The following is a 19,747-nucleotide window of genomic DNA, read 5'->3' as shown; positions in this document are numbered from 1 at the left end:
CAACCAAAACACATTGACTTCCATTAAAATGATCTTAGATGGATATCTCCGCATCAGATATAACATAGAGATTTCATTGTTGGCTCATTATTTGTCTCAGGCCAGCAAGCAGCCTTTTGAGTATCACCCTGGTAAACATGCTAAAACATGTTAGCAAAACCTAGCTAAGTACTAAAACATGTTATCAGCGCCTAGCTAATTATTAAAACAAGCAAGCAATGCCTAGCTAATTATTAAAACATGCAAGCAATGCCTAGCTAAGTGCAAAAACATGCTAGCAATGCCTAGCTAATTATTAAAACATGCAAGCAATGTCTAGCTAATTACTAAAACATGCAAGCAACATGCTAAAATGTGTTAGCAATGCCAAGCTAAGTAATAAAACATGCTATTTGTCTGTCTTTCTTATCTATCTGTCTGTTTGTCTATCAGTCTTTCTTTTCTATCTATCTGTCTGTAACTAACAAGATAATTAAGCTTTTAAATCTTTTTTTAAACTTTCAGAACAGGCTCTTTCAAGCCAACCGCAAAGTTAATCTTAATGTTCAGATGCAAACTACTTTTATTATTTTTTTTATAAAACAGCCAGTTCCAGTCCTCGATTCTGATTGGACGAGAAGAAGCTTTTACGGGCGTTTCCCAAACGGCATTTTTGCCTTTGAAGAGGACTGCATGCGGGAAGGAGAAGCCACTTGCGCCATCGGAAGCACGAGTCCTGAAATGTCTGGAGAGAGAAGGAAAAGAGTCTCTGATCTGTAACCCACAGTAGATGGCGATAATGCTCTATTTTAGAATGCAAGCCGCCGATAAAAAAAGAAAAAGGAAGAGACGCCACTCGACTCGAAATATTGTTCCAAACGCAAGTAAGAAAATATTATTTATTTATTTCACGAAGGAGCTTCCACAAGACTGTTAGCAAGGGGTACATTCATACAGCAATGCCATGCTCCCTTCAGACTGCCCACATCAAGAGCTCTGCCCTTCATAGTGAGTAGGGTATAGGGATGATCACTTTCAATTTAATTCGCCCTTTGTGTAACTCCGTTTCTTTGTTTTTGTGAGTCACTCAAGACTCAAATGATTCGTTACAAAACAAGGAGTCGTTCACCACCGAAACAATGGAACGAGAATGAAAAGATTCATTAAATAATACTGAGTCTTTTACGAACTAAACAGCACGAGTTCAAATCCGAGTATGTGAGTTGTGCAGAGAGCGAGTTGTGTTTGATGCTTTAGCTAATCTGACCAATTTTGGACTGAGACGTAAGTGATTTTATATTATTTACTTTTTCGAGACCTGCTGGTTACTACGGCTGATATACGAAACAACACTCTTGCTTATGTGACTGTGATATTTCTTACATATAAAACAGCTTTTATGTGTTTTGCTTAAGATATGATGCAGTCTTTTGATCAAGTTAGTCCACTCGGCGGCATCTTGGGAACGCTCTCGGGCAGCTATTTTTCGATGTAAACAAGCGGCATACAAGTACAGCTCCAATCTACTGGAATGGGGAAATACAGAAATCTCCGAAACGTTTGGTCAAGATTACGATCATATAACGTATTTCAAGCAATCTGACAACACTTGGATCATAAATTGTGCTTCTTTACCTCGGATTACAAAAAAAAAAAAAAAAAAATCCGCAATTTTCCCGGCTTGAATAGCTAATGCGCATGCGTGTTCTGGAGTTGATTGACAGGCGATGTCTGTATCCAAAAGGTGATTGGCTCTTTTAACTGTAAACCGGAATATTCCTTTCTGCTTCTGACTGGCAGCAGGAAGTACCTGCCAAAATAGCCGGAAGTTGGAGGGACTTATCAATGGCAGCCGCCAATCACTAGCACGCTTCAGCGGAATTAGTTTCTTCCTCCTCAATAATAAAATTGCTAAAGTTTTATATCGCTGAAAGGAAAACTGAATGTGTTTTTAAAATAAAACGATGCTTCTGGATTGTCGTCTTAGGCTTCAGTTATTTTCTTTCACAAATTTTAAATGTTTAAATCAAGACTGGGGATTATCATTTGACTTGCATAACAACTAAAATTGAGGGCTTGTTTCCAGTTCTTGAACCCTTTGGTCTACAAACACAAACTTGGGCTCGTTTGAAAGTAGACACTTGGGCATTTGTTATTCAAGAGTAAAAATGTATCACTATAGTATAAAAAAATTTGTTAGAGCTATTCAAATATTTTGAATGGTGACCACAAATAGTATTTATAATTTATTTGTTTTAATATGCAAGACTATGCGCAGTGCTCCAAAAACAAATCTGATACAAAGCCACATGTCTGAAGGTCTGACACAATTTTGAAGTCGATATGACTAAAACTCTGTTCCATAGTGATTTATTTAAGTGTACTTCCAAAAAAAGGCAATTTGGAGGCGGCAATAGACCACTTGTAGCAACTTTGTAAACCAATTATGAAAGTGTTTCAAAACACAATTTGTTTGTTTCAATGTAAAAATACCACACAAACGAAAGTATACATAAAGACATCATTTTATTACTTAGGAATATATTATAATGCATTCCATATGTTCATGCAGTTTATAAACAATGTGAAAAGAACATTGCAATTTGAATTGTTGCAATGGAAATAAACTTTTACATATAATAAAGATGCTTCTGTTCATTTTTTTTCCCTATATAAATGCAAATTGTCTTTTTCAAGCCGGGGAGCCTCAAGCCGGGGAGCCTCAAGCCGGGGAGCCTCGCTGCGTCAGTGAAGCGTGGAGCACACCTGCTCTCAATGCAAATTGAACGAAAAGCAGTGGAAAACTAAAGGCTTAAGGCCCTGGGTGAACGGCAAAGCAAAGCAAAATCAGAGAAAAAATGATGAAATGAAAAAGTCAATGTATTGGGAGCGCGTGTGCTCCGGGGTCTAACTCCTGGTGAGCGAAGCCAGGGAGGGTGGCTCATCTCGGCTTGAATGACGTGTCCGATCCCCCTGGATATGCAGTTGAATGGGGTTTGATGAAAAAATGCAGCCGGGAGCGTGTGTTCTCCAAACCCTCAGTGATGGTGACTGAAGCCGAGGAGGGTGCATCAGATCGCGGGTCCAAAAGCCTTTTTGACAGTACAGCAGTAACACACTATAACTGCACACTGTGCTTAAAAGCACAAAACCTACATAAAACACAGTCCACGGTTTCCACTCCGAACCTTCGCAAATCGGCTTCAGGGATATATATACAACCCTCATATCATTGTTTTCATCTTCTCATTAGCTACACAACCCATCAGTCAAAAATAATCTAGCTTTTCATCCACCTTTGTCAATCGGCCTGAGTAACTTATTGAAATGTAATCTGGGAAGTTTACCATTCCAAATGAAGGACTTAGCTATGATATCAAATTGGTTGAAATAAGAGAGGGGGACATCTATAGGGAGAGATTGTAGCAGGTAGTTGAATTTCGGAATAAAATTAATTTTAATAACATTAACCTTCCCAGTTACAGATAAATGTAATGAAGCCCATCTACCCACATCGCTCAAACCTTTTTAATAAATGGTCAAAATTAACTCTTAACAAAATCACACAAATTTGTTGGGAATAAAATACCCAAATACTTAATGCCCTGTTTGGAGCACTGGAAGGTACCTGGCTGAAAAGCCATTACAGGGCAGCATGCTTTCAGAGCCAAATAATAAAATATCATCTGCGTAAAGCAAAAGCTTATGCGCCACACTTCCCGCCACCACCCCTGGAAAATCATCTTCCTTTCTTATCGCAGCTGCTAATGGTTCCAGGGCAAGACAGAACAATAAGGGGGAAAGAGGGCAACCCTGCCGGGTGCCTCTGTCCAGAGTAAAATAATCTGAAATTAATCCATTCATTTAAACCGCCCCTACCGGGTGTCTATAAAGTAACTTGATCCACTCAATAAAAGTATTCCCGGACCTGTACATTTCCAAAATCTTAAAGATAGTCCCATTCTACCATATCAAACGCCTTTTTGGTGTCAAGTGAGATGGCAGCGACCAGGGTCTGATCATTCGCCACTTCCCACATGACATTAATGAAACGTCTAATGTTATCAGAAGAGTTACGGCCCCGAATAAACCCCACCTGATCTATTTGTATAAGAGATGTCATAATCGGTTATCCCAAATTTTTGAACATATTTTAACATCTAGCTGGATCAGGGAAATTGGGTGGTAACTCTTACACTCACTTAGAACTTTGTCATTTAAAAGAATCAGTCTGATCCGGGCTTGCATCATGGTTGGCGGAAGCTTTCCATTCTTTAATGATTCCATATAAACTTCTAGCAAAAGTGGAGTCAGTTCTGTAGTATAAGATCTAAAAAAATACTCTGGCCCCGGAGCCTTGCCTGTAGGTAAGGCCTTAATTACCTCGCCAAGCTCCTCCAAGATTATCTCAGAATCAAGAGAATTTTTTTGCTCAGTCATCTGTTTAGGAAGTTCTAATACTTCCACAAAGTTTCTAATATCCTCATCAGTAGACAAAGACATTAATCTATAGAGATCAAGATAGAATTCTTTAAAAGCATTATTAATCCACCACCCCTGGAATCGCGAGTTCGAATCCAGGGTGTGCCAAGTGACTCCAGCCAGGTCTCCTAAGCAACCAAATTGACCCGGTTGCTAGGGAGGTAGAGTCACATGGGGTAACCTCCCCGTGGTCGCGATTAGTGGTTCTCTCTCTCAATGGGGCGCATGGTAAATTGTGCGTGGATCGCGGAGATTAGCATGAGTCTCCTCGGTGTCATGTACAGTGATCCACGTGATAAGATATGCGGATTGTCTGTCTCAGAAGTGGAGGCAACTGAGACTTGTCCTCCGCCACCCGGATTGTGGTAACCGCACCACCACAAGGACCTAGTAAGTAGTGGGAATTGGGCATGCCAAATTGGGGAGGAAAAAGCAGATCATTATTAATATCAATGGCCGAGGTAAATATTTCACCACTAGCAGATTTCAGTGAGGGAATGGTAAGAAAAAGACTCTGTTTTATATATCTAGCCAGAGTTTCCCTGCTTTGTCCACTGACTCAAAGTATGGCTGTCTTGCCCTGAATAGCCAAAACTCCACCTTCCACAAAAAAAATAGTATTATATCTATTTCAATCATGTTAATTCCCTGAGGCCATTCGATGACATTCGGCGCTTCAGCTCTGCCTCGGTACTTTTAATATTCCCTTCCAATTTCACGAGTTTTTGTGATTTAGATTTTTTTTGGTGAATGAGGCATACTGTATGATCCAACCCCTAAGAACTGCCTTAAGTGCCTTCCAAGCCATGCCCACAGAGGATACTGAGGCCTTTAGCATTTGTTGGAATCCAGGATTTTGCAAAAGGGATACATTAAAGTGGCAACTATATAATTTCTTTTTCTCCATATGTGGCAACACCTCTAAACACACCAGGGTTTTTTGCATTCCTTGAATCGATCACGTTTCTCTCTTGTCAAATTCGCAATGTCTGGGAACAAGAAAATGCTGTGGTTTTTCCACAAAGCCTTCCTTTACTCCTCGCCTCACGTAACACAAGATCTTTATCGGATGATCTCAGAAATTTGGCCAGAATTGATCGGGGCCTGTATCCCTCCGTGCGTTGCCGAGCAGGAACCCTGTGAGCTCGCTCGATTTCCATCTTATGGCCTGCTATGTCGAGCAGATTCGGAAAGAGCCCATCTAGGAACTTCAACATGTCCTATCCCTCTGCTCCCTCAGGAATTCTGACGATACGGACGTTATTCTGCCAGCTACGGTTCTCCATGTCCTCCAACTTCTCCCAGACATGCTCCAAATCCACCATGGTCGCTAGCGGATTAGCAGATAATTCCTTCTCCGATGACTCCAGATAATTGATCCATTTCTCGACATCCTCCACTCTTGTAACCACATCAGTGAACTTTGCCTCCATGGCAGTGATCACGGCAAGATCCTCCAAGTAAGCAGCGACCTTCCTTAGCATTGCCGACATGTTCAGCAGCTCTCAGCTTGAGCAAGAAAATGTCTATGTCTCCAGAGCCCGAGGATTTTGAATTCTTTGGCATACTGTCCTCCTAGAACAGTTATGGAACAGTTTGCGTTTTCCTGTATTGTCACTATGTATTGCGAGGGAACGCAAAACGTATTGCAAGGGAATACAAAACTGTTTCAGAAAAAAAATTCCTGCCCCCCCCTTTCCTCTAAGGGGCTCCATAGTTCCCTTACGACTCCGTACACTTGACATTGCATCACTAAGCTGACGCATATTGGGAGTGTCCATCTACACGACCTAGTTGAAACCTTTCTACAATAACACCAGGATTGGCAATGGTGTTTAAGCCCCACCCTTTTAGGCGCGAAGCTGTCTGGTATAAAAGCGGGTGCGCAAATACCATTCCTCACAATTTTCTTTCTTCACATCAGCGATTCGTCTCTCGTCTAGAAGCCTGCTACTACTTCGCCGTCGACATACACGAGTCAGGGGGCAGGATCTTCAAGGCAACGAGGCTCCCCTGCAGTGTTCCGGCGAACATTTACTCCGCCTTGACGCTTCACTGGTGAACGGGCCACTAATTAACACATAAATTAATTGTTCTATTGCGTATAGGTCATTTAATTAAGCAGATCTTGGTTCAGTAGATGTGATCATGAACCAAAATAATGTTTGGTGAATAATGTGATAATCCAGGTTCTTTAAATTGTTGTTGCGTACCATTTCAGTTTTAGATGTGGTGTAAAAATGTAAGATTAAATGAAACGACAGAGACAGCAAAGATACAGACTTTCTGTACGCATTGTTCATAATGTTGTCAAATAGTATATGCAATGCCATTTATTTGTATAGTTTCTGGTACAACTCAAATGCACAGATACATTTGACAGTAATAGAAGACCATCAACAGTATAAAATAATTTACTATACTGCCACACAAAGCCAAATGGTACCCCAACACTGAATTATTTACACTGGATTATGAAATATAATCCAGAATATTAGTTTTCCCTGAATCTTAGCTATAGTGACAAAATATTGAATATTGCTTTTTGCCTATTTGGGGCAGTATAATTAAGCCTAATTACGGTTATAGTTAAAGTCAGAAGTTTACATACACCTTAGCCAAATACATGTAAACTCAGTTTTTCATGATTCCAGACATTTAATCTTAGAAAACATTCCCTGTCTTAGGTCAGTTAGGATCATTATTTTAAGAATATGAAATGTCAGAATAATATTAGAGAGAATGATTTAAGATTTTATTTCTTTCATCACATTCCCAGTGGGTCAAAAGTTTACATACACTTTGTTAGTATTTGGTAGCATTGCCTTTAAATTGTTTAACTTGGGTCAAATTTTTTTGGGTAGCCTTCCACAAGCTTCTCACAATAATTTGCTGGAATTTTGGCCCATTCCTCCAGACAGAACTGGTGTAACTTAGTCAGGTTTGTAGGCCTCCTAGCTCGCACACACTTTTCTATCAGATTGAGATCAAGGCTTTGTGATGGCCACTCCAATTCCTTGACTTTGTTGTCCTTCAGCCATTTTGCCACAACTTTGGAGGTATGCTTGGGGTCATTGTACATTTGGAAGACCCATTTGCGACTGAGCTTTAACTTCCTGGCAGATGTCTTGAGATGTTGCTTAAATATATCCACATAATTTTCCTTCCTCATGATGACATCTATTTTGTGAAGTGCACCAGTCTCTCCTGCAGCAAAGCACCCCCACAACATGATGCTCCCACCCTCATGCTTCACGGTTGGAATGGTGATCTTCGGCTTGCAAGCCTCACCCTTTTTTTCTTCAAACATAACGATTGTCATTATGGCCAAACAGTTCAATTTTTGTTTTATCAGACCAGAGGACATTTCTCCAAAAAGTAAGATCTTTGTCCCCATGTGCACTTGCAAACTGTTGTCTGGCTTCTTTATGGCGGTTTTGGAGCAGTAGCTTCTTCATGACTGAGCAGATTTTTAGGTTATGTCGATATAGGACTCGTTTTACTGTGGATATAGATACTTGTCTACCTGTTTCCTCCAGCATCTTCATAAGGTCCTTTGTTGTTGTTCTGAGATTGATTTGCACTTTTTGCACCAAATTACGTTAATCTCTAGGAGATAGAATGTGTCTCCTTCATCAGCGGTATAATGGCTGTGAAATTGGAAATTGCTCTCAAGAATGAACACTTCTATAAGTGGAAACATGAAGAAAATATGAGAATGTGACATAAATTGGATGCAGATTGCTGCCATCTGGTGAACAAAATATAAATAACATGACTTAAACCATGTCATGCCAGTAACAGCCATTAGATGCTGTAGCCACCTGTGTAGTTGGATGGCTTGTAACCTAATTTTAGATTTGATCACAAGATATGCATTTGAATATATATTTAGACATTATCAAACTATCATTTGTCAAAGTTTAGCATTTTAAAATTAATTTGAAGTGTCAGTTTTTGCAATTTATTTAATTACGCATGTTATCAAACCTGACCATGGTGTTACAAAGAGAAGACACAGAATAAGCATTTTTCTACCAATAATTTCAAACATAAAAATTGAATAACTCAAAGTGCATAATGTCAAGAAAATGAACATCAAGAAACAGAAATTAACTGCAAAATTCAGAAAATTCAATTAGAGTGTAAAACAGAAGAATCAGAGTAAACATTTTGCAATTTAAAACTTTATGTATTTGGTAAACGTGTGTGTGTGTGTGTTCTGCAGGTGTCTTATAGTCTCAGGCCTTAATTTCTGAGTGTGTATGTTTAGCATTGTGGCTGATTTATTGGTTTTATTTGACAAATGTAAAAAGACTCACCAGTTCATGTCTATGTCTGTGTGTGTTTGTGTGAGTGGGTGTTTGTTTTGCATTGAGAATGTTTTAGAGTCTCACCCTGTAATTTCTGTATTGTTGCTTATTTATTGATTGTGTTTGAGAGATAAAAAAGTGGTTTGGTCTTTCCCATTCATTTTCAATAGTTGGTTAATTTTGACCGAGAATACCAAAGGTGTCACTTTTTTTTTTTTTTTTTTTTTTTTTTTACAACCACTTAGACTTATTGAATCAAGCCCAATATTTATTTATTTTATTTTTTTAATGTTCAGATAGCAATTTGAGGATAAGTCACCAAGTCTTGTATTGTTCAGATAAAGGAAACCATTTTTATTAACTTTTAAAAATGTATTTCAGTCAAAAATGACGGAATAACATAGGAGGGTTAAAACAACTGTACCCATTGAAGAGACTGTACATCTATCCCTCACAGCCAAAGATGGCACTTCTGTGAATAAGGTCTATTTGTGTTGAGAGATGTGATGTTTTAACATAAAATTTTTGCATCCTTTGGTGCTGATTTGTGTTTGAACAAGCAAAAATTCAACCAGTGTAGAGATCAGATCGTTATGACAAGTGGTTTTATTCAATTAAATATTCCCCATTTCGATTGTTGGCTGATTGTATTTCGTCAACTGTTTGCTGTTATGATTTAAGGTTATTTTCCTTCACTGAATACCTCAGTCAGCGTAAACGCCACTTAAGTTAAAAAAAACTTTAATGTTTGTTTAAACACACAACCATTTAATCTGTTTCATGAAGTAGAACCGCTGCCTTCTAAAATCTACACACATTTATTGATTCATATTAATAGTCTACACAAATAATGTATGTATTTACTAGTTGGATTTTTATATTTCTGATGCCATACACAGTAAATAATTTAAAATAATTAATATTTTAGACTCTGTAATGACAGTTAGCCTCCCTTACAAAAAATCTAGAGTTCTGGCAAACCAGCTGCAACCTTGCACACAAAGATTTTTAGACGAATATCTCGGCTCTGTAGGTCCACACAATGCAAGTGAACAGTGACCAGAACTTTGAAGGTCCAGAAAGCACATAAAGGCAGCATAAAAGTAATTCATACAACTCCAGTGGTTTAATCCGTGTCTTCTGAAGCAATATGATAGGTGTGGGTGAGAAACAGATGAGTATTTAAAGGTGCTGTCAGTGAAGTGCTCCGGATCAGATGGCGAAATGCTCAGGAAACCCTGAGAAATAAATGTAAAACAAAATATAACTGGGGGAATAAAATTTAGAAAATTAACAAAATACTTAATGTTGCATTTTTTTATTTTGGTAGATCTCGTCCTTTGGTGCTCCGTCACAGTTCACACCTTTATTGAAGCCACTCCCACAACAATTTACCAATAAATATTGTGAATATTCCCATCATCCTACAAGAGAAGTTCTTCAGACCAGCAGGAAGAACTGAAATCTGTGTGATATACTATGGTGAAGATGGAGTTTGTTAAAGAAGAGAGAGAAGACATGAGTTATCCAGAATCATCCAGAATAAAACGTGAAGATACTGAGGAACAAATAGGTTGGTGTCCATTCTTGAATCAGAGGAACTGTGAAATAACAGACAATAGAGCAACAGATCATAAGATTTTATTGCAGTTGTCTTCCTGATTGAGAATGATTGAATTAACCTTCTAAGATCATCAGATACTTACCCTGATACTTCACCTTCTGCTATTAAATCAGGATTCACTTTTATTTTCACATTTGTCCCTCATGAATTGATTTTTGGTCATTTTATATTTACATTTTAGATCTGATTGAAGTGAAAGAGGAGAATCAAGAACTGAATGAAGTGGAGGAGAAACATCATAACTTCAAAACAGAAGAAAATGATTTTAGCTGCTCACAGACTGAAATGAATTCCTCACAAGAGAGAACTCAAAAAACAGAAGCTGAAAACTCTTTCACCTGCCCTCAGTGTGGAAAGACTTTCACATGTAAAGACACCCTTAATATGCATTTAAGAATTCACACCGGAGAGAAACCTTTCACATGTCAGCAGTGTGGAAAGAGATTCAAATCTAAATCGGATGTTAAGAAGCACATGATAATTCACACCGGAGAGAAACCTTACACCTGCCCTCAGTGTGGAAAGAGTTTCAAAACTAAATCACATCTTAAGACGCACATGATAATTCACACTGGAGAGAAACCTTACACCTGCCCTCAGTGTGGAAAGAGTTTTGTTGAAAAAAGGTATCTCAACTATCATATTGGCTGTCACTCTGGTGAAAAGCCGTTTAACTGCGATCAGTGCGGTAAACATTTTGCGACGACCTCATATCTAAAAACACATTTGAAAATTCATACAAACCAGAAGCCTTATGTGTGTTGTTCTTGTGGAAATAGTTTTGTACAACTCCAAAATTTGAAAAATCATCAGAAAAGACACGCTGGTGTTAGAGATCATGTGTGCTCTGAGTGTGAGAAGAGCTTCACTACAGTCAACCAGTTGAAAATTCACGCCCGAATTCACACTGGAGAGAAACCTTACAAGTGCCATGAGTGTGAAAAGATGTTTGCATGTACAAGTAATCTTAAGACGCACATGAGAATTCACAGTGGAGAGAAGCCTTACACGTGCCTTCAGTGTGGAATGAGTTACAGATATAAATCAAATCTTAATAGACACATGAGAATTCACAGTGGAGAGAAGCCTTATACGTGCCTTCAGTGTGGAATGAGTTACAGATGTAAATCAAGTCTTGATAGACACATGAGAATTCACAGTGGAGAGAAGCCTTGCACGTGCCCTCTGTGTGGAATGAGTTACAGATATAAATCAAATCTTAATAGACACATGAGAATTCACACTGGAGAGAAGCCCTCATAGCTTTTAAATGGAAGCTGATAAGCTTCCTGGTTTCTCGTACCGCTTCGCATTTCCTTTCCCCCATAAAAACAGATCCTTGTCCGTTGGTATGCATAACTCCAACCAGAAATGGGGACTTGGGTTTTTCTTTGAGTCACATTTTAATAGACTTCAGACTCGACCTAAAATGACTTCAGACTTGACTCAAATCAACACAAAGGACTCGTGAATATCTCAAAAACTACTTGAGTCTTTTAACCTTAATTGTTAATATCTTAAAGGAAGAATTTGTGTTTTATTTGTATGGTTTTATTACATCCACAAAACATTTACCCATGTGTCATGATCGATCGGACCCTTATCTTAGAATTTAATGTATTTCTTTGTAAACCCTGAAATGTGATATGAGTCCCATGAAACGTGACGGCACCCACTGTGCCATTTGTGCTCATGCTCACACTTGGTTGAGCCCTCAGAAGTAGAAACTTCAAGATGATCACATTCTCAAAGGTTAGTCACATTAATTAACACACAAATCTAGCTAATATTGTACTGTTGCAAACATTGGGCATTGTAGCTACATGATCGTCAACCAGAGGATGCGTCAATTTAAACCTAGTGCTTTGTTTTATCAAAGTTTTCGTAGTATATATGCTACCTTTCCCTCGCTCTCTGTGTGTGTGTGTGTGTGTGTGTGTGTGTGTGTGTGTATATAGAGTAAGTAATAAGTAAGAGTATTTAAAATATACACTGGCGGCCAAAAGTGTGGAATAATGTACAGATTTTGCTCTTATGGAAAGAAATTGGTACTTTTATTCACCAAAGCGGCATTCAACTGATCACAATGTATACCGCATCAGTTTTTCTTTAATAGCTGTGCACACAGCATATACACATCGATGGATGGTCCTTATACTATGACCGAAAGTTTCCCCGCTACTTGGTGCAGGTTGCCAGCTTGAACATGGCCATGACGATTCGCTTTCGGGTCGGAAACTGGTGGCAGCCTGCGATAGGCGCAACATCAGGACCGATATTGCAGTCCTATCAGAAGGGCAACAGCTCCCTTTTGATTGCAATTCCTCCTCTTCTGATTGCATTTATTTGTGAAATTAAAATGACAATAAGCTGGCTGATTTCAATAAATTGTCTCAATACTCTCTCCATTTTACCAAAAAATTTGGGACATCTGGGAGGCGAAAGGTACACAATTAGTGATAAACGCACATTTCTGTATGGAAACGGCAGGCAGATTTATTTTGTGATAAAACAAAACATATGTGACAGTGTTTTTAGACATGACATCATCATGCACACCATTTTTATCGCTAAAAGGCCATTTGAATGGAAACACATTTTCACTTTGTCGATAACAAAATTGCGCAAAAAGTGGATGGAAACTAGGCTAATGACAGCTTTGCAGATCTTTTGTCAGTTTGTCCAGATACTCCGGTGACATTTCACCCCACGCTTCCTGTAGTACTTGCCATAGATGTGGCTGTCTTGTTGGGCACTTCTCACACTCCTTACAGTCTAGCTGATCCCACAAAAGCTCAATGGGGTTAAGATCCATAACACTCTTTTCCAATTATCTGTTGTCCAATGTCTGTGTTTCTTTGCCCACTCTAACCTTTTCTTTTTGTTTTTCTGTTTCAAAAGTGGCTTTTTCTTTGCAATTCTTCCCATAAGGCCTGCACCCCTGAGTCTTCTCTTTACTGTTGTACATGAAACTGGTGTTGAGCGGGTAGAATTCAATGAAGCTGTCAGCTGAGGACATGTGAGGCGTCTATTTCTCAAACTAGAGACTCTGATGTACTTATCCTCTTGTTTAGTTGTACATCTGGCCTTCCACATCTCTTTCTGTTCTTGTTAGAGCCAGTTGTCCTTTGACTGTAGTGTACACCTTTGTATGAAATCTTCAGTTTTTTGGCAATTTCAAGCATTGTATAGCCTTCATTCCTCAAAACAATGATTGACTGATGAGTTTCTAGAGAAAGCTGTTTCTTTTTTGCCATTTTTGACCTAATATTGACCTTAAGACATGCCAGTCTATTGCATACTGTGGCAACTCAAAAACAAAGACAAAGACAATGTTAAGCTTCATTTAACAAACCAAATAGCTTTCAGTTGTGTTTGTTATAATGGCAAGTGATTTTCTAGTACCAAATTAGCAATTTAGCATGAATACTCAAGGATAAGGTGTTGGAGTGATGGCTGCTGGGAATGGGGCCTGTCTAGATTTGATCAAAAATTACTTGGTGATGGTGCTGTTTTTTACATCAGTAATGTCCTGACTATACTTTGTGATCAGTTGAATGACACTATGGTGAATAAAAGTACAAATTTCCTTCTGAAACAGCAAAATCTGTACATTATTCCAAGTGTGTGTGTGTGTGTGTTTGTCCGTCCTATAAAAGACTTGACCCGGACTCATGACAAAAGACTCCAGACTTGACTTGGACTTCAGATGAAAGACTTGTGAACATCTCTGACTCCAACAAGAATACCAATAAAGTAGAATTTAATAAGAATCAAAATATTACAAGTATTGCCACACTTGGCTTTGCTTGAAAGCACACGAAGAAGGCATCATGTCTCCTCTCATCCTAACCCTTAACAACAATAATCTACAGCACCCTTCAGTGGAGTAAATTGAATTACTAGATTTGGTGAGCGCTCCAGAGGTCAGGTACAGGATAATTCAGCATTGCTTACGGAAGGCATATGTGAAAAGGAAAATAAATTTGCGATATTCGGGTAGTGTTTTTAATAGTCGACAAGCTGGTGCAGAACGAGTACTCGATTACTCGTGTACATCCCTACGGTAAACATTTTACCATCACTTCTAAAAACACACATGAAAATTCAGACAAATGAGAGGACTTAAAGCCGATTTATACTTCTGCGTCAAACGTACACCGTAGGCTCATAGTTTACATTTATAGTTCTGCGTTGGTGTGTCTGCGACGTCCTGCAAGTACACGGCCAAGTGCTAGTATTAGTATATTTAGAGAAAATGCCTTCATTTTTAAAATAACTACACATTTCATAAATAAAGACATGCAATTTGTGAGTAGTATTTATCAAATTATTGTAGCAATAAAACAAGTTAATCAAGGTACTGTATGTAGGCCTATAGAAAGTCATCGTACCTTGTCTCATTACACCCTAGAAATTAAAATAAATTAAATCTAACCTTTTCCAGCTGTATTTAAACAAAAATTAATTCGTAAAATACCTAGTTTAGATAAGTGATCAGATTCAGCCCCCTAAAAGTAACAATTACAAACTTGCTTAGGTGCAACCAGTCACCTTTCAGATCACATATCTCCCACCTGATATTTATTATAGTGGTTTTGATTACTTCAGAATAAAATCAGCTGTTTCATGAGGATTACATTAATAGCGGTGCATGGTAAAAAAAAAGTCAAGGATTCACCATGGTTGTAAAGGTGTTTTCAAAAGTGCTCCGGGATAAAATTGTGGAAAGGAACAGGTTCAGAGAACAGTACAAAAACATTCCAAAGACTTTAACTATCCCTCTAAAAACCATTCAGAACATTATTAAGAAGTGGAAAGCACATGGCGCCAACAAAACCTTTCTTAGATCGGGCCATCCCTCCAAACTTGATGACTGTGCCATGAGGATATTGATCAGGGAAGCTATTAAGAGGCCAAAGGCAACTTTAAAGGATTTACAAGCCCTTATGGCTGAGATTGATAGTTCTGTGCATGTGACAACAATCTCCCAAGCTTTACACAAAGCTGGCCTGTATGGCAGGGTGGCAAGAAAGAAAGAAACCTCTTCTGAAAAAGTGCCATATTAAGTCTATGTTGTGGGGGTTTTTCTCTTCAGCTGGGACAGGGCAATTGAGCAACAGGATTGAAGGGAAAATGGATGCTGCCATGTAAATTCTTGAGGAAAATCTGTGGCCCTCAGTTCGACAATTGAAGATGGGCAGGTCGTTCACCTTTCAGCACGACAATAACCGTAAACACTCCGCCTAAAAAAAACAATGCAGTGGCTTAAGGATGGGAAAGTCAAAGTCATTGAGAGTCCTGACCTAAATCCAATAGAAAACCTGTGGATGTATTTGAAGAGGGCAGTCCATCACCGCTCACTCCGCAATTTGACTGAACTCAAACAATTCTGCAAGGAAGAATGGGCAAATATTCCCAAATCTATGTGCTTGAAGCTAGTAGAGATGTATCCAAACAGACTGATGGCTGTCATTAAATCAAAAGGTAGCTCTATGAAGTATGAAATCCAGAGGTATGATCACTTTTCAAACCCTCTGCTTCTAGTTTTTCTTTTATACATTTTTGGAACTGTTGCATTTAATTGTGTGTGTGTGTGTGTGTGTGTATTTATATATTATTTTACTTTTTGTTACTTGTATTTTGTAAGACAAAATTTGTAAATCAGCAAAACATTTTTTAATAGGTATTGATTTCAGGCTGTAAGATATAAAAAAAATGGACCATTCCAAAGGGGTATGAAGGTTTTCTTTGGGCACTGTACATGTTGAGATTTAGTTACATATTATATATGGTTTTTGGAGTTTTAAAGGTCTGGTCACCATTCACATGCATTGGATGGATTAACATAGCAGAGTTATTACTTATGGATTACATTTATGATGCCTTACGTGTTTTTTGGAGCTTCAAAATGTTAGTACCCATTCACTTGCATTGTGAGGACTACAGAGCAGAAATATTATTCTAAAAATCATCAGAAAAAAGAAAGTCATACACTTGATTGAAAGAGAGTAAATGTTGATAATTTGCATACGCATTTTTGATATCTGTAAAGAAATATTCACTAGTAAGAATTTTGATTCAAGATATATCTATTAAAATTCTTCCCATCAGTACTAATTGCTTGAATAAGTTACATTAACATCATTTATATCTGTCTTATAAGCAAAGCAGCTTGCAAAACGTGTACCATGCAGGTCACATTTTATATTTAATATTAATGTGCAGACTCAAAATACTTTTATTATATATTTTGTCTTATAAAACAGTTCCGGACGCTTTCTTTGGGTGTTGCCCAAATGACAGTTTTGCGCCCTTGAAGTAACTGCGGGAAGGTGACGCCACTCGAAGTGTCTTTCAAACGAAAGTAAGAAAATTATTATTATTTAACGAAGAAGCTTCCACAAGACTGTTAGCAAAGGGTACATTCATACAGCAATGCCATGCTCCCTTCAGAGTGCCCACAGCAAGAGCTCTGCCCTTCATAGTGAGTAGGGTATAGGGATGATCACTTTTGATTGAATTCACCCTTTTTGTGTCTCTCCGTTTCTTTGTTTTTGTGAGTCACTCAAGAATTAAATGATTCGTTTAAAAACAAGGAGTCGTTCACCACCGAAACAATGGAAGTGAACGAGAATGAAAAGATTCATTAAATAATACTGATTCTTTTACGAACTAAACAGCACGAGTTCAAATCAGAGTATGTGAGTTGTGCAGAGAGCGAGTTGTGTTTGATGCTTTAGCTAATCTGACCAATTTTGGACTGAAACGTAAGTGATTTTGTATTATTTACTTTTTCGAGACATGCTTGTACCTACAGCTGATATACAAAACAACACTCTTGCTTATGTGACTGTGATATTTCTTACATATAAAACCGCTTTTATGTGTTTTGCTTAAGATATGATGCAGTCTTTTGATCAAGTCAGTCCACTCGGCGGCATCTTGGGAACGCTCTCGGGCAGCTATTTTTCTATGTAAACAAGCGGCATACAAGTGCAGCTCCAATCTACTGAAATGGGGAAAGACCGAAATATCCGAAACGATTGGTCAAGATTACGATCAAATAACATATTTCAAATAAGCAGTAAAATCTGACAACACTGGGATCATAAATTGTGCTTCTTTACCTTCGATTTCGCAAAAAAAAAAGAAAAATAATTTGTATAGCTAATGCGCATGCGTGTTCTGGAGTTGATTGGCAGGCGATGTTTGTATCTAAAAGGTGACTGGTTCTTTTACCTTTAAAGCGGGACTTCCTTTCTACATCCCACTGGCAGCAGGGAGTACTGCCAAAATAGCCGGAAGTGGGAGGGGCTTATCAATGGCAGCCGCCAATCAATAGCATGCTTCAGCGGAAGTAGATTCTTCCTCCTCCATAATAAAAGCGCTAATGTTATATATCACTGAAAGGTAAAACTGAACATGTTTTAAAATAAAACAATGCTTCTGGATTGTCGTCTTTGGCTTCAGTTCTTTCTTTCACACATTTTTATATTTAAAATCAAGACTGGGGATTGTCGTTTGACTTGAAGAACAGCTAAAATTGAGGTCTTGATTAAAATGCAGCTTACTTATAGAAAGTGTTGGCAACATTTCTAAATGACTTTTGATTGTGCCCATCATATTGTTGACAGTTCTGTACGGAGCCCCTTAGAGGACATTTGTTCCTGAATTAGTTTTGCGTTCCCTCGCAATAAATTTACCATGGTTTTTCCTAAAATAACTATATTTTAACCTTGATATTTGTAATAAAATCATAGCACTAATACAGCAAAACAAACTATGGTGAAAAAAATAATAATTTTGTGTTTTTTTTTTTTTTTTTTTTTTTTTTTACCATGGTATTTGTAGTAAAAATATAGTAACCACAAGATTAATCATGGTTAATCTATAGTAAAGCCATGGTAACTATGTGGATACAGCATACTGTATTAAAACCATGGGTGCTGCCAAAAAACAAAAAACAAACATGTATTAATAATAAAAAAGGTTAGCCTACGACAATATTACTAGGCTATAGAAAAAAACATGTTTTCCGCCAAAAACTACGGTTACTACAGTCTACAATATCGGTAGCACTTTATCTTAACGTAACATTTGTTAATGCATTATGTATCATTAACTAACAATGAACACAATATTTTTACAGTTTTTCATTTTTCAAATAAATGTTTCATTGTTAATGTTTGTTCATATTGCATTTAAAAAATCATGTGTTGAAATTAACATTAAACAATATTAATAAATGCTGTAAAAGTATTATTCATTGTTAGATAATTTTAGCTAATGTTAATAAATGTAACCTTATTTTAAAGTGTAATCACAACATTACTATAGTAAACCAAAGTTAAAATATGATATTTGCATAGTAAAACCATGATACCCACAAAATTATTATTTTTATTACCAGAGTTAGCATTTTCCTGTATTATCACTATGTATTGCGAGGGAACGCAAAACTATTTCAGAAAAAAATGGAGTTCTCGCATTTGGCAAAAGTGGGGTCAAGTCCCTCGCCGGTCTGCATCACACCCACCATCAGGCCCTACTTGAGCTACGCTCGGACCAGAGGTGAACACAAAAACCAATCATGTCGCCCCGGTCACTTGTGGAGACCACCTCTCACCGTATCAAGTCACAGAGGTTGCCGAGTTACAGAAAGAATTTGCAGACATGTTTTCTCCTCTGCTGGGTCATACAAACCTCATCCAGCACCACATCGAGACCGAGCCGGGGGTAGTGGTACGTAGCCGTCCCTGCCGACTGCCCGAACACACACACACAAAAAAAAAAAATAGTTCGGGAAGAATTAGACGCAGTGCTAGATATGGGAGTAATATAGGAATCCCACAGCGATTGGTCCAGCCCTGTTGTTCTATTGCCTAAGTGTGACGGGTCTGTACAGTTCTGTGTGGATTATAGGAAAGTCAACGCGGTGTCTAAATTTTACGCATACCCAATGCCTCGTGTTGATGAGTTGCTCGATCAGTTGGGCACTGCTCGCTTTTATTCGACACTGGATTTGACAAAGGATTATTGGCAGATCCCCTTAATGCCAATATCCTGCGAAAAAACGGCCTTCACACCGTTTGGCTTATACCAATTTTTGACGCTTCCGTTTGGTTTGTTTGGAGCCCCGGCTACATTTCAGTGCCTCATGGACCAAATCCTCAGACCGCATTTGGCTTACGCCGCTGCCTATCTGGATGCCATCATTATTTACATTTAAATTTACATTGATGCTGGCATACAGAACAGTCACTGGGTCTGCTCCAGCATACCTAAAATCATTTATGCAGAGCTACGCGCCCACTAGAAGCCTGTGGTCGGCTAAGGAACGTCGCCT

The 19,747-nt window shown here is 38.3% G+C and overlaps 2 protein-coding genes across 11 annotated transcripts in view; both read left to right on the top strand.

Annotated features, from left to right (window-relative positions):
• LOC127422620 (gastrula zinc finger protein XlCGF7.1-like) overlaps positions 1-19,747 on the top strand; it is a 117,163-nt gene that overhangs the window by 63,723 nt on the left and 33,693 nt on the right. For 2 of the 10 annotated variants that reach the window (XM_051666350.1, XM_051666360.1), the window contains exon 1: positions 16,896-17,168. The exons of 7 other annotated variants lie outside the window; for them this stretch is intronic. The gene's annotated coding sequence lies outside the window, so the exon portion shown is untranslated. One more of the 10 variants, XM_051666358.1, reaches the window with a different exon arrangement.
• LOC127422612 (gastrula zinc finger protein XlCGF52.1-like) lies at positions 374-13,550 on the top strand. The gene is made up of 3 exons (XM_051666331.1): positions 374-863; positions 10,105-10,347; positions 10,580-13,550. Exons 2-3 carry the CDS (start codon positions 10,254-10,256, stop codon positions 11,659-11,661), a joined length of 1,176 nt encoding a protein of 391 aa, XP_051522291.1. The 5' UTR covers positions 374-863; positions 10,105-10,253; the 3' UTR covers positions 11,662-13,550.

Source organism: Myxocyprinus asiaticus, chromosome 31, assembly GCF_019703515.2.
Source record: "Myxocyprinus asiaticus isolate MX2 ecotype Aquarium Trade chromosome 31, UBuf_Myxa_2, whole genome shotgun sequence".
Taxonomy (NCBI): Eukaryota; Metazoa; Chordata; class Actinopteri; order Cypriniformes; family Catostomidae; genus Myxocyprinus; species Myxocyprinus asiaticus.
The sequence above is the reverse complement of the archived record's forward strand: the minus strand, read 5'-3'. Positions and strand labels throughout refer to the sequence as shown.

What these genes read in the sequence shown, in the direction of transcription:
- LOC127422612 (XM_051666331.1), top strand. Translation starts at nt 10,254, where the DNA reads ATGGTGAAGATGGAGTTTGTTAAAGAAGAGAGAGAAGACATGAGTTAT. An exon ending in AGATACTGAGGAACAAATAG is followed by an intron (nt 10,348 to 10,579) that starts GTTGGTGTCCAT and finishes TTTACATTTTAG; the next exon opens with ATCTGATTGAAGTGAAAGAG.